The sequence below is a fragment of the Zootoca vivipara genome, chromosome 6, assembly GCF_965207765.1.
Source record: "Zootoca vivipara chromosome 6, rZooViv2.hap1.1, whole genome shotgun sequence".
Classification (NCBI taxonomy): domain Eukaryota; kingdom Metazoa; phylum Chordata; class Lepidosauria; order Squamata; family Lacertidae; genus Zootoca; species Zootoca vivipara.
In genome coordinates this window covers 19,641,038-19,655,168 of record NC_142589.1, presented here as the reverse complement: position 1 = coordinate 19,655,168, position 14,131 = coordinate 19,641,038, and the positions used below count along the sequence as shown (strand labels likewise).

Here is a 14,131-nt window from a genome sequence, read left to right as displayed (position 1 = left end):
TGTCATAGACATTGGGGGGAAAGAGAGGGGGGAGAAAGAGGGACGGAGATGGTTGGGGGGTGTGTGATATTTTCATTATGAGAGTTGAAGGACACTTTCCAACTAGGCAGAAAACACTCCAGAAGAGTGTAATGCAGGGTTGCTAGAGGGTACGGCCTGCAGAGACTCTCAAGGGCCAGACAGAGGTTTGGAGGGCCGCATTTGGCTCCTGGGTGTGAGGTTCCCATTCACTGGATTAAAAGAGTGCCATGGCGTTGGTGCCAGCCTTCCTTTTTAATTTCATGACAGTGCCGTTTGTTAGGAAGCAGAGCAGCGAATGGCAATTTGCTGGGGGGATTCCTGGCATCCACAAAGCGCTTCTCTTCCTGGCTCATGGTGCAATCCTGTTCGCAGCTCTTCAGAAGTAAGTCCCTTTGAATTCAGTGGGGTTTACTTCCAAGTAAGCAGGGTGCAGGATTGTGGCAGGCCTCTCCGGGCAGTACCTCGCCACAGTTACCCAGGGGGGAAAGGCAAGGGTGACCTAATCAGCAAAAGGTCATCCTAGCATCAGGGCGATCCAGGTTCAAGTGCTTGCCCAGCCAAGGTGACCCTGGGTCAGTAATACATTCATGGCTTTGCCTACCTCTCAGAGTTGTTGAGAGGGCAAAATGGGAGGAACTGTGTATGTCAGCTCGAGCTTTTTCAGTGGCTGTGCGGGGGAACGGGAGGATGAAAATGCAATAAAACAATTTGCGACTTTTTATTTGTAAAAAAAGAAATTGTCGTGGTTTCACAGTGGTCCGCTTCCTTGGTGGGTGGCTATCATAATCTTAGCTTTTAGAACTTCTCTTTCATTCTTGTGACAGTAATGCTTTAAAAGTGGACAGTTGATGAAATCTTTTTGGGCCAGATACCCATCCCCAGGGAGACTTCTTTGCAGGACCGGCTCTGCTGTTAGGCAAATGCAAGCACTGGGTGTTGGCAGGGGGTGGACAGGCAATAGCATCTTGGTGTCTGAAGTCAGAGGTGTGTGGCCTTGATTCCCTAAGTTAGCCTGCTGGCCTGGGTGCAGTGGAGCAGCCTGTCTCGCTGCAAGTCCATTCAGCTGCCGGTTGAGTCAACTTCTATACAGTGGTACCTTGGTTCTCAAACTTAATCCGTTCTGGAAGTCCGTTCCAAAACCAAGGTGTGCTTTCCCATAGAAAGTAATGCAAAACAGATTAATCTGTTCCAGACTTTTATTTTAAAAAAACCACCCCTAAAACAGCAATTTAACATGAAATTTACTATCTAACGAGACCATTGATCCATAAAATGAAAGCAATATGTACTGTACTATAAAATAGATAAGACAGTATTGTAGATGATAAAAAAAAATTTAAAAAAATTCTTACCTGCACTGATGATAGTCATTGTTTGGAAAGGGGGGGGCATTTATCCATTTTCGCAGTCACACAATCAATCAATCAGTAGCTGAACTGGGTTCCACACAGTCACAAAAACAAATTAACCGATATAGCCTCAAAAACACAAAATCAAAAGCGCAAAACGTAATCCATTCTGAAAGTCCATTTGACTTTTGAAATGTTCAAAAACCAAGGTGCAGCTTCTGATTGGTCCAGGCACCCCGGAAACAATAGCCGACAGCCACATCGGACGTTCGGCTTCTGAAAAACATTCGAAAACTGGAACACTTGCTTCCGGGTTTTTGGCATTTGAGAGCCAAGGAGTGGGGAACCTTCTGATGAAAGACTGTACCTCAGTGGCAGGGCTCCGCTTTGCAAGCAAAAGAGCCCCAGGTTCAATCCCCGGCATCTCTAGCTGGGCTGGGTGAGGCCCCTGCCCCAAACCTTGGATTGCCACTGCCAGTCAGTGTAGGCATTACTGGGCTAGATGGACTAACAGGATGACTCCGTCTAAGGCAGCTTCCAATGTTCTTTCACGCTAAACAGCAAAATGTGAGCTGGCTGCATGGCTGCACACAACCCATATCTTTCAAGCATACTTAGAGTGCATCATTTCCCCCAAAGAATCCTGGGAACTGTAGTTTGATCAGAGTTTTGGGGGTTAGGGTTAGGGTGAACTACAGTTCCCAGGATTCTTTGGGCAAAGTGATGTATGTAACTCACTCTTATTTTAACCTTTTCAAAGCTGGCGGAGGCATCTTCATTTCACTAAGCATTTGGAGACAGGGTCAGAGTTGGAGTAGCCAACGGCTGCTGTTTTGTTTTCCTGCTGCTGTTTTGTGGATTTTTCTTTTCTTTTCATGGGTACTTCCAATGTATTTTACTAGAGTTTTGAATGATCTTATATGGCTAGCCACCATGGGGAGCTCTTTGAGCAAAATATGGGTGATCTATTAAAGAGTTGTAAAGAAACAGATAGCAAGAGTTGGGGCCAAAGCAGACGTGGCGTCATGGGCACCTTTGCATTTAACGTGCAAGTTTTTTTGGGGGGGGGAATGCAAAAGAGCATCAGATGAGGCAGGGGATATACTGATATAATTATCGGAACCACAACAGATATGGAAGGGGGAAATGGGGGGTGTTTCTCCCCGCAAAGCAAGCAATATAAGGGATTTTCATCAGGATTGCAGCAACAGTTATGTACCCCTCCTGTCTATCGTGATTCTGATCATTATTGCTATAACTCCCTTTGGCAGGATGGGGAACCTCCATCCCATGGGCCCATCTTGGAAAGCCCTGAGGCCATTTGTCAGGAACCACAAACCTTGCCTGCCCATCAGCTGACTTGGTTTGTGATGTCATCTGATGGGCAGGAGGGCAAGGTTAAACCCTGCATTGGATGCGTGCATCTTTTCCCCTTAGGGAACAGATGGGGCAGGATTTAACCCTTTTGCTCAACACCTGATGGGCCAGGGTTTGAATCCTGCTCAGTTTCACAAGATTCCATGGGGGGGGGAGAGACTTGAGGACTTCAAAGCACCTTGCACCTGATGTCATTTGGAACATCAGTTGATTGACAGCTGAGCAGCCCCACCCACTTGTCAAATTTGGCCTCAGGAAGCCGATCCTGATAAGCTCCTGGCCCGTGGAGCTGATAAGGTTCTCAGCCCCCACTTCAGAGTATATATCTCTCACTCCTCTATGCAGATTACAGGGGGTTGGACTAGATGACCCCTGGGGTGCCCTTCCAGTTCTGTGATTCTATGATTCCAGGGATCAGACCTGAGACCTTCTGCTGGCAAAAACTGTTGGGCCACAGCAATGGAGGAAAGGGTTAAATGATCTTTTGACCCCTGCTGTAATGCTGATAATCACACACACACACACACACACACACACACACACACACACACACACCGCTGCTATTTGCATTTCTTAAAACCTGCTGGTGCTCGTGTAAAAAAAAAAATGCAATGAACCTGCAGTTTGGTCCTTGGCTGCCGGGTTTGCTGTTACACCACTCACTTCATTGTTGTTCTTGTTCCTCCTCCCTTCTCTCCCCACACCGATATCGTCCTAGCAGATATTTGGCAAAGCTGTCTTCTGTGGGAAGCATCTCTGAGGAAGAGACCTGCGAGAAGCTGAAGGGTCTGATCCAGAGGCAGGTGCAGATGTGCAAGAGGAACTTGGAGGTCATGGACTCGGTGCGCCGGGGGGCCCAGCTGGCTATTGAGGAGTGCCAGTTCCAGTTCCGCAACCGCCGCTGGAATTGCTCCATGCTGGACAGCCTGCCAGTCTTTGGGAAAGTGGTGACACAAGGTGAGGTTTCCCCCCTTTTGGTGCATTGGGGCACATGCAGAAGGTTCCCTGGGTAGTGGGAGGGCCATAGCTCAGTGACAGAGCCTCCCCTTTGCATGCAGAAAGTCCTGGGTTCAGGCTGGGAGATACCCCTGTTCGACAACCCTGGAGAGCTGTCACAAGTCGGTGAGCTTGATGGGCCTGATGGAGGCGTCTCCCTATTTAAGCAAGCTTTTCTCAGAATCATGAGAAATCTTGCTTTTTTATTAATAGAAGGGCCATGGCACAGTTGTAAAAGCACCTGCTTTGCTTGCAATGGCTCTCTGGTTCAATCCCTGTCGTTTCCAGGTAGAGCTGGAAATGTCCCCTGCCAGAAACCTTGTAGAGAGGTCAGTGTGGAAAAAACGAAATAGCTGAACAAATGGTAGGCCTGGGCGATATATCGATATATCGCTCAGGACCAGTATGAGGAGCAGACCGTGATGTCGGTTTCGCTCGGCGGTATATCGCTGGGGAAATCGCCACCGCTCCCTCTGCTAACAGCGTCCGCGAGAGTTCCTTCCTCCAGCAGCGCTGCTAGCAGAGGGGCTCGGAAGCAGCAGCAGTTTCAGCAGCGATATATCGCTGAGTGAAACCGCCATCACACTCTGCCCTCACAAGACAGAGAGGGAGAAACAAGCTGTGTTGGCGAGGCACTGATACAGCTTGTTCCTCCCTCTGTATCTTTAAACTGGAGCAGTTCCCTTCCCTCCCTCCAGCTAAGTAGTGCAAACAAACTGCATTGTCCCAGCCTGCAAGCCTGGGTAAAACTGCCTTGAGATGAGAACTAGGGCAGTTTCACCCAATGTCTCGCAGGCAGAGGCTCATGCATCTTGTGTTTTCAACATCGTGGTACATTGCCAAGCCACGATGTTTGGCTGGCAATGCACCGCAGTGTTGAAAAACTGATTATCGCCCAGCCCTAAGCAATGGTCTGACTCGGGCAGCAGCTATCCTATTTTAATAAGCAGATTGTTTAGGAGAGATGCAGACATCTGGGACATAGCAAGATTGGGTGGGGGGAGTTTATAGATATTTTGGGGGACACACATATTTCTATGAAGGCTTTCAGGGCCAAAGCTTGCCCCCCTCCCCTGCCTTCAAGGTGGTGATTCACAGTTAAAATCCTTTTTAAAAAAATAATGCAATCCAATGCATAAGATACGTAACCGACCGACCAACCCAGCATTATGCATTACAAAGTTGAAGATGGGCAGGATTAATATCCAAGCATCTCCGGCCATTGTCCATGCTGAATGAGGCTGGTGGGAGTTGGAGTCCAGCAACACATGCGAGGCCACAAGGTAGCGCCCCCCCCTCACCCCCACTCAGGAGTCTCATAGTTCAGGTGCGCTAGATACAGCAGCCTAGCAGGGTCCTCTGGGAAAGGGGCTCACAAGCGGGGCACGAAGGCGGCAGACTTCTCCTGTCACTTCCAAGGTAGACTGCACCTGGATGTGGAGGTTCTGTTTGACCTGCACAGCTGGTAGCTACCAAATCAGACCGTTCAACCTCCCGTGAATTTGCACAAGGGTTCAAAGGTCCAGGATTAAGGTCTGGGATTGGTTTGGGAGTATCCTTCAGATTCTCAGTTATATACACACACCACACACACACAGAGAGAACCAACAACCCAGAGGCCTCTGCCATTCTCTGTGAACTGCACACCACCTTACAGCTACCCACCCACACTCAGGTTGCCATCCTCGCCACCGCTGCACCTCCTTATTTAACTTTCCTCCAGCCGTCTTCAGAGGAGGGCTGCAGATTTGTGCTTGCAAAGGTTTCGCCCTGGAAATGCCAGAAATACCAGCGAGTGAAGTCGTCTCCCTCTCGGGCAGCCACAGAGCGAAACCCACGGACGCTAGGCCTGCTATTAACCTTGATTAACTCGGAGGTTGCTCGGTTGCTTTGAGTCTCTGGTGCCTGCGCCGTCCTGACCGCCGGGACGTTTTATTTCTCTGCGCCCACCCCCCTTCCCAGACACCCCTCTCTCCTGTTGAGGCTCTGGGATTGGGGTGTGTGTGTGTGTGTTTTCAAGGGCATTTGTGTCCTTCCCCTGCTGGCTGTTTGGGGCTGTGAGAATGGAGCAAAGGCCTCTCGGTGGGGCCTGTGCCAGGATCTTCCAAGACAGAAGGGTCTGTTCCAGTCTAACCACCCCTTGGCAGGAACGGAGTGTTGCAAGACATAATTGAGAACTGCTAAACCAATATTCCTCTTTCGTTAACTCCACCCGCATGCACCTACCCACATGAGGGTGACTGGCGGGGGGGGGGGGGAGGTAGCGAGAAGAACACACAGAGCCACCAACGTAGCTTCAACTCTTCTTCTTCTTCTTCTTCTTCTTCTTCTTCTTCTTCTTCTTCTTCTTCTTCTTCTTCTTCTTCTTCTTCTTCTTCTTCTTCTTCTTCTCTTCCTCCACCCCCTGCTTTTGCAGAGTTGCAGAGAGAAAGCAATAAGAGAAGTTCTCAGCCTGGCTTGGTAGATGTTCCCAGCCTGGGAGCAGAGTTTGGACTCTACTGAGAGGAGTTTTAGACAGGGGTGTGTGTGTGTGTGTGTGTGTGTGTGTGTTTAATTTTCCTTGCTAGGCTTTAATTGGAACTAAGGTAAAGGTAAAGGGACCCCTGACCATTAGGTCCAGTTGTGACCGACTCTGGGGTTGCGCGCTCATCTCGCATTATTGGCCGAGGGAGCCGGCGTATAGCTTCCAGGTCATGTGGCCAGCATGACAAAGCCGCTTTTGGCAAACCAAAACATGGAAACGCCGTTTACCTTCCCGCTGTAGCGGTTCCTATTTATCTACTTGCATTTTGACGTGCTTTCGAACTGCTAGGTTGGCAGGAGCTGGGACCAAGCAACGGGAGCTCACCCCGTCACAGGGATTCGAACCGCTGACCTTGTGGTCAGCAAGCCCTAGGCTCAGTGGTTTAACCACAGCGCCACCTGGGTCCCTTTACAATTGGAACTACACGGGTTCAAATACTGACTCAGCAAGTAAGCATACAGGGTGGGTCTGGAACCATGGAAGAGAAAGAAAGGTTTAAGACAGGCACCCCCAAACTGCGGTCCTCCAGATGTTTTGGCCTACAACTCCCATGATCCCTAGCTAACAGGACCAGTGGTCGGGGAAGATCGGGAGCAATTCACCTGATGATGGTCTTCCTTGCACAGAGATGCAGTCTGTGGGTAAAACTGAGGTTAAGTAAATAAATAAACCTCAGTTTTACCCACAGACTGCATCTCTGTGCAAGGAAGACCATTGCTTGCCATGCTTTGTTTTGTTTTCAAAAGGGGCCTGTGGATCTTCTCCCAATAACAACAATGCAAAGATGAACAGCAAACAGAGAGATAAGCAGATAAACAAGCAGGTTTCGTGCAGAACAGCTTTCACCAGCTTGCTGTCCTCCAGATGTTCTGGTCTACATCTCTTGTCAGTACGACACATCTGGAGGGTACCAGGTTGGTGAAGGGCTGGTACAGAGCAACAAGCCATTTGGCCAGATCCGTGTGAGGTTTGACCCCTAAAACACCCAAGCACAGGTTATTTTCTAACTTGTGCCTCGTTTTCGGGGATTGGACTAGATCAGGCTTCCTCAAACTCAGCCCTCCAGATGTTTTTGGCCTACAACTCCCATGATCCCTAGCTAGCAGGACCAGTGGTCAGGGATGGTGGGGATTGTAGTCTCAAAACATCTGGAGGGCCGAGTTTGAGGAAGCCTAGACTAGATGATACCTTGGGTCCCTTTCCAACGCCACAATTCTATTCTTCTTCTCTGCTTTCTCGCCAGGGACGCGGGAGGCCGCCTTTGTGTATGCAATTTCCTCCGCTGGTGTTGCCTTTGCCGTGACGAGGGCATGCAGCAGTGGGGAACTCGACAAATGTGGGTGCGACCGCACGGTCCATGGGGTCAGCCCACAGGGTAAGTACATGAGTGTGAGGTCAGGGTGTGGAGGTAGGACCATTGAAGGGGTGGGCGGCCGACAGCCCTCCAGAGCACGGACGCCAGGACGTTTTCTGCTCTGCGCCAAGTTTGTCGCATGCAGCGCTGTTTCCATTCCACCCAAAGTTGCATTGTTTGCTGTGCTGTCTGCTGTGCCCAAATTGCATACTTTATGTAATTGCTTTTGTAAATGACATTGCTGTTTTGCTACTCTACCCCAATCCCTGTATGTGCAAAGGAACAGCAATTACGTGCTCTTTTGCAGACTGAAAGCAGCAGCAGAAGATCCTGGCCATTGTTCACTGGACTTTTTTCCTTCCCAGATATGGGACAAAATAAGCAAAAGTTGGCAATTTCAGCCCCCATTGCCACCTCCATTGGAATTCTCCAACTTCCCTGCTCCAGATATCACTGGACTACAACTCCCATCTGCCCTCACCACTGACTATGCTGACTAGACCTGGTGGGAGTTGGAATTCCAGGATATCTGCAATGCACTCTACATGGGGCTACCTTTGAAGGTGACTCGGAAACTACAAGTATTCCAGAATGCGGCAGCTAGGACCCTATAACACTGGTCCTAAAAGACCTACATTGGCTCCCAATACGTTTTCGAGCACAATTCAAAGTGTTGGTGCTGACCTTTAAAGCCCTAAACGGCCTCAGCCCAGTATACCTGAAGGAGCGTCTCCACCCCAATCATTTAGCCCGGACATGGAGGTCCAGCTCCGAGTACCTTCTGGCGGTTCCCTTGCTGTGAGAAGTGAGGTTACAGCGAACCAAGTAGAGGGCCTTATCGGTAGTGGCGCCCGCCCTGTGGGGAACGCCTTCCCATCAGATGTCAAGGAGATAAACAACTATATGACTTTTTAGAAGACATCTGAAGGCAACCCTAAATAGGGAAGTTTTTAACGTTTGATGTTTTGTTGTGTTTTTATATTTTGGTGGAAGGCACCCAGAGTGGCTGGGGCAACTCAGTCAGATGGGCAGCATATAAATGATAATATTATCATCATCATCATCATCTGGAAGGCCACTGTTGGCGTAGATGAGCTTTTCTCAAACTTGGTTCCTCAGCTGTTGGTGGACAGTAACTTCCATCACCCCTAGGCATGCAGGGGGAAGTGCCACAATTCAAGGACACAGTCAAGACAGGCAAAAGCATTGAGGTGTGCACAGAGCAGAGCCTCTGAGGGGCGTCTCGTGAAGACAGAAGGTGTTGCCTGGGGGAGTCCTGAGGGCCAGATAGAGGCGGGGGGGGGCACATTTGAGTTCCCCCACCCCTGCCCTGTAGCCTCCCAGAGGAGAAAGAGGGAGGGAGTACCTCTCTCTCCAATGGGCTGCAGCGCTGTGGAATGAGTTGTGCTATCCTCCCCACGTAAGTGCTGCCCTTTGTTTCCCTTCGCCTCCTTGCTCTAGGCTTCCAGTGGTCCGGCTGTTCCGACAACATTGCCTACGGGGTGGCCTTCTCTCAGTCCTTTGTTGACGTCAGGGAGAGGAGCAAAGGGGCTTCCTCCAGCAGGGCACTCATGAACCTTCATAACAACGAAGCCGGGAGGAAGGTAAGAGCAGCAGGCTTGTGCATCTTGCTTCCCCGGGGGGGGGGGGGGGGCGGAGCAGCCACAGACATCTTCCTGCGCTTGCTGGCTTTTGGAAGAGAACAGGTTTCTAGCCCTTAAATCTGCAGAGAGGAACTTGAATGTGTGGGAAACAGCTGGTCAAGCCTTGCGGATGCCAGAGGAGGAATGAGCACTCTGCATTGCCCTCCTCTGTGCATCGGTGTCATCTCTTCTCTTTCTGGCCCCCAAAGCTTTACAGCCAGCAATGGCTGATGGGAATTGTAGTCCGACACATAGGCAGGGCATCAGGTCGGTTAAGACTGCATTGCCCTACCATGTCACTCATGGCCAAGTGAACAACGCAACGCTTAAAAAGTTTGCAGAACTGGCAAGAAACTAAAATAGTTGCCATGTTTGGGGGGGAGGAGGGGGTGTCTTCTGTCTTTCCGTGGACAAGCATTAGCAGATGTGGACTAACTTTTACTCTCAGTACATTTGGTATATTTCATTTCTCCACTATCAAGGGTTGTTTTGTTTTTTAAGCAGGAACTTGGGGTGTCTGGGGGACTGGAATGGATATATACCCAATGCCTGAGCCAAAAATCCACCGATATCTGTAATCAATAAAGTTGTGGCCATTTCTAATCCAGAACATTCTCTGCTTGAATTTATTAATCAGACACTACCGGTGTGTGGGGTATGCCACTGCGACTGGGCCTCAAACAAACAAACAAATAAACAAGCTTCATGTTGAGTTCCCCTGCTTTCCCCCCAGAAAAAAGTACTTCCCCCATCCCACCCCCACTCACATATGGGTAGTGGATGTCACCTGCCTCGAAATCCTAAAGTGTTTGCAGTTTGTGTAATTCCATTTACGAATCTCTTTCCATGAAATATCTTGAAGCCATTTCACACAAACACAAAAAACCAATTAGCAATAAAAAAACAGTTTCATATATAATTTAAAACAGCAATTAAAGACAGTTGAGAACAGGCATCCCCAAACTTCGGCCCTCCAGATGTTTTGGACTACAATTCCCATCTTCCCCGACCACTGGTCCTGTTAGCTAGGGATCATGGGAGTTGTAGGCCAAAACATCTGGAGGGCCGCAGTTTGGGGATGCCTGATGTAAGGCGTCGCAGATGTTGGGCACGTCCTCATCTTATTGTCGTCGTTTTCCGCTTTGTTGTTCCTGTCTTGTTCCATGGGGTGGGGGTGGGGGAATTAAAGAATGAAAGGAAGAAAGGAACATGTTTGTAAGTAAATGAATTTCTTGCTCCTTCCCCACCAAGGCCATCCTGAACCACATGCGGGTGGAGTGCAAGTGCCACGGCGTGTCTGGCTCGTGCGAGGTGAAGACCTGCTGGAAGGCCATGCCCCCCTTCCGCAAGGTGGGCAACGTGCTGAAGGAGAAGTTTGACGGGGCCACGGAGGTCGAGCAGCGGAAGGTGGGCTCCACCAAGGTGCTAGTCCCCAAGAACTCCCAGTTCAAGCCCCACACGGACGAGGACCTGGTCTACCTGGACTCCAGTCCCGACTTCTGCGAGCACGACCTGAGGAACGGCGTCCTGGGCACCAGCGGCAGGCACTGCAACAAGACTTCCAAGGCCATCGACGGCTGCGAGCTGATGTGCTGCGGACGCGGCTTCCACACGGACGAGGTGGAGGTGGTGGAGCGCTGCAGCTGCAAGTTCCACTGGTGTTGCTTTGTCAAGTGTAAACAGTGCCACCGCGTGGCAGAGATGCACACCTGCCGGTGACGTGGGCAGAGCAGACTCCGTGGCAGGAGGAGGGCCCAGAGACCGCTTGGGAGATGCTTCAAAGGGAAACAGATTTTTTTTTTAAGGAAAAATATTTAAAAGTTCCAATAGTGATTGTCTTTTTTTATTTTTCAATGTTGTCATTGTCCTCTTTGGCCTGCTGTATTTATTGCCCAGAACCAGAAACCTTTCCTCCTGGCTTTGGGGGCGAGTAAGGGACGGGGGTTTGCTGCGGGTAAAAGTGTGCCCCCCCCACCTGCATCACCCCGAGACCCTCCTGCCTCCGCCTACAGACCTAAAATGGAAAGGAAAGGTCACGCCTGGAACTAATTGCCCTTTGCAATGATGCATGTTTGAGACTAGTGGCTGATCCTGGAAAGGGAGGGGGGCAATTAAAAAAGAAAGAAAATGTGGTGTTATGGAACGATTTTGGATGCAACTGCTTTTCCACCAGGAAGACGTTGGGGTTGGGTTGGGGGGCGTCTGAGGCAGATCATCTAAAGGGCCGCGTCCCCCTTCCTTCCTGCATCTCCCCACATAATAAACGCGGGGTGCAATCTGCCAAGACATCTTCCAGGACACGTCTCGTCAAAATGAACTCTTGTGGGTCACTTCTATGGGGTTTGTGCAGGATGAGGTTCGCAACCTGTGAGTCTCTCTTTCTCTCTCTGCCAAAGTAATTTCCCAGAAAATCGCAAGCCCTTGTAGCAGTGTTCGAAACTCCCATTGTTCTAGGCGCATTTTGTGACAGGGAATTTCATTAGCGCGAGCAGTTTCTGAGCGCTGGGCGCTGTGCTGTGCCTAAGATGTCAGATTAAAACTGCAGAGTGGAAGGAAAAGAGGACCTTTTTCTGCCTCCCCACTTCCAGCTACTCTCTGAAGACTGGAGAAGAGACCCTCTGAAGAATATTAGGGGGGTGGACAGGGGAAGGACCAGACCATGTGAAAAATGAACATATTTTAGCTGTGGTTCATTCATTTTCAGCTTTGTATTCTTGTTATGAAAAAGTGCGCCTAGACATGGTTGCGCCCATAACCTAGGTGTAAGGTGCTATTAAGCTCCTAGCTTTGATATCTGTTTCTAACACTGCCTTGTAGATAAGCTTCCTTATCTCCCCCACACCACCCCAGTCCCAAGGCTATTTGTAATACAGTACTTGCTGGGGGAGGGGGGGTAATCTAAGCCAGGACTCTGGATGTAGAGTCCTGTAGGGAGATGTGAGGAACCTTTGGCCCTGCAGATGTTGCTGAACTACAACTCCCATCAGCCCGAGCAAGCATGGGCTATGGCCAGGGGTGATGGGAGTTGTAGTTCATCCAAAACACCTGCAGGGCCAAAGGTTTCCCTATACCTGTTGTAGATTCTAGACCAGGGGTGAGGAACCTTTTTCAGCCTGTGGCTATATTCCCCTTGTGGACAGCCTTCCGGGGTCTCGTGCTAGTGGTGGGAGTGGCAAAAAGTGAGTGTGATCGGATGCCCTCTCTCCAGGTGAGAGGTTTTATCACAGTTCAAAGACACACTGCCTTTGATGAGGTTATAGAACGGAGCCAGTGAGGGGTGGGGCCTCGGCAGAGTGTGGGAAAGGTACTTTGCACATGCACAGAGGCACCACGTGGCCCCACTTACAGTTACAGTCAGGGGTGCCAACTTGAATAAAATATTGGGGGGGGGATTTCCTGCCCCGCACAATCAATCAAAAGTGCTCTTTCCACAGCAGAACCATGGAACTGCTGTCCAAACTGGACTGGGCTCGTTGCTTTATTTCCCTGGTACATATTAAAGGCAAACAAAGACAGCACAGACAGACCAGGCAGTGATCAGCAGGAGGTATTCGCTACCCACATGGGACAAATGAATAGGTAGGAGTGAGATGCTGGTGGAACAGGGAGAGAGGAACCGGTGAAGACCAATCTTACAAGATTGAAGATTTGGTTGTAGATGAAGAAATCAGTGTCCACCTCAAAAATGCACCCATGTGGAAGCAGAAAATCTAAAGCAGGGCTGGGGGAAGCTGTGGCCCCTCCAGATGTTTTTGGACTCCCAACTCCCATCAGCACCAGCCAATATGGCCAAAAGTGAAGGATGATGGGAGTTGGAGTCTAGCAAGAACTTCAGGGCCACTGCTCTCCCATCTAAAGGTTGGAGCCATCTTTGCTGAGCAGCCTAAACCCTAGTCAGGTCATTCACTTCAATGGCTCTACTCCAAGCAGGGCTAGCAAAGGATACAACCGTAAATCTCCGCAAGCCACATGATGGCAGTCCATGACAGAGGGCAAGCTGAGACAGCTCAGTTGGTAGAGCATGAGACTCTTAACCTCAGGGTCATGGGTTCGAGACCCACGTTGGGCAAAAGATTCCTGCATTGCAGGGGTAGGAGTCAATCCCACTGGAGTTGATGGGCCTTGTTTCTGAGATGAGACATACAGTAAGTCTCCTACCTGCCACTGCTATACAATAGGGCAGTGTTTCTCAACCAGTGTGCCTCCAGATGTTTTGGGACTACAACTCCCATCATTCCTAACCACTGGTCTTGCTAGCTAGGGATGATGGGAGTTGTAGTCCCAAAACATCTGGAGGCACACTGCTTGAGAAACACTGCAATAGGGGACCTCTGTGCCCATTTGTCTCGGGGACATTTGCTTAATAAGGCAGCCAAAGTCCCATGAAAAGCACTACCACCCAACCTCCTGCTGCTTGATTCTGGGACAGTTTGTAGGATTGGTGGATGAGCAGAGCACTTATTTCTTTTGCTCTATGGGCCTCACGTTTTTCTTCTTCCTAATTGAGTGAGGGGAAAGGTTGGGGGGGGGGGGAATGCAGGCACACAGTCAAGGCTGTCTCTGCCATGGCAGTGATGTGGCGGGGGAGTGCTGTGGTCACTGGAACAAGCTCCAGATGAGGTCCGGCTGGACTATTTTGGCTGCTGAACGACACAGCAGCAAATTCAGTTGTTGGGAGCCGAGCCGATTGCCCAGAATGGGCCCCTTTGCTCTCTCTGTCTGCCAGGAGGGAGAAGGAGGCAGAAGCTTGCTTTGGACCTAGCATCCTGCCCCATCCGCAGTCTTCCCTGTAGACTCTCTTGCCTTGTGGCAGAAGCCAATTCTGCTTATTTTCTGTGGCTGTGCAAAGAAGGGGGCTGAAAAGCAT

General features: G+C 50.1%; 1 protein-coding gene across 1 annotated transcript in view; it reads left to right on the top strand.

Annotated features, from left to right (window-relative positions):
• Positions 1-11,550, top strand: part of WNT4 (Wnt family member 4) — a 46,391-nt gene extending 34,841 nt beyond the window's left edge. Inside the window, exons 2-5 of the mRNA XM_035118064.3 lie at positions 3,469-3,704; positions 7,511-7,642; positions 9,083-9,225; positions 10,516-11,550. Coding sequence (XP_034973955.1) covers positions 3,469-3,704; positions 7,511-7,642; positions 9,083-9,225; positions 10,516-10,983 — 979 coding nt within the window. The 3' untranslated portion in view covers positions 10,984-11,550. The remainder of the gene's footprint in view (positions 1-3,468; positions 3,705-7,510; positions 7,643-9,082; positions 9,226-10,515) is intronic.
• Positions 11,551-14,131: the final 2,581 nt, after the last annotated feature.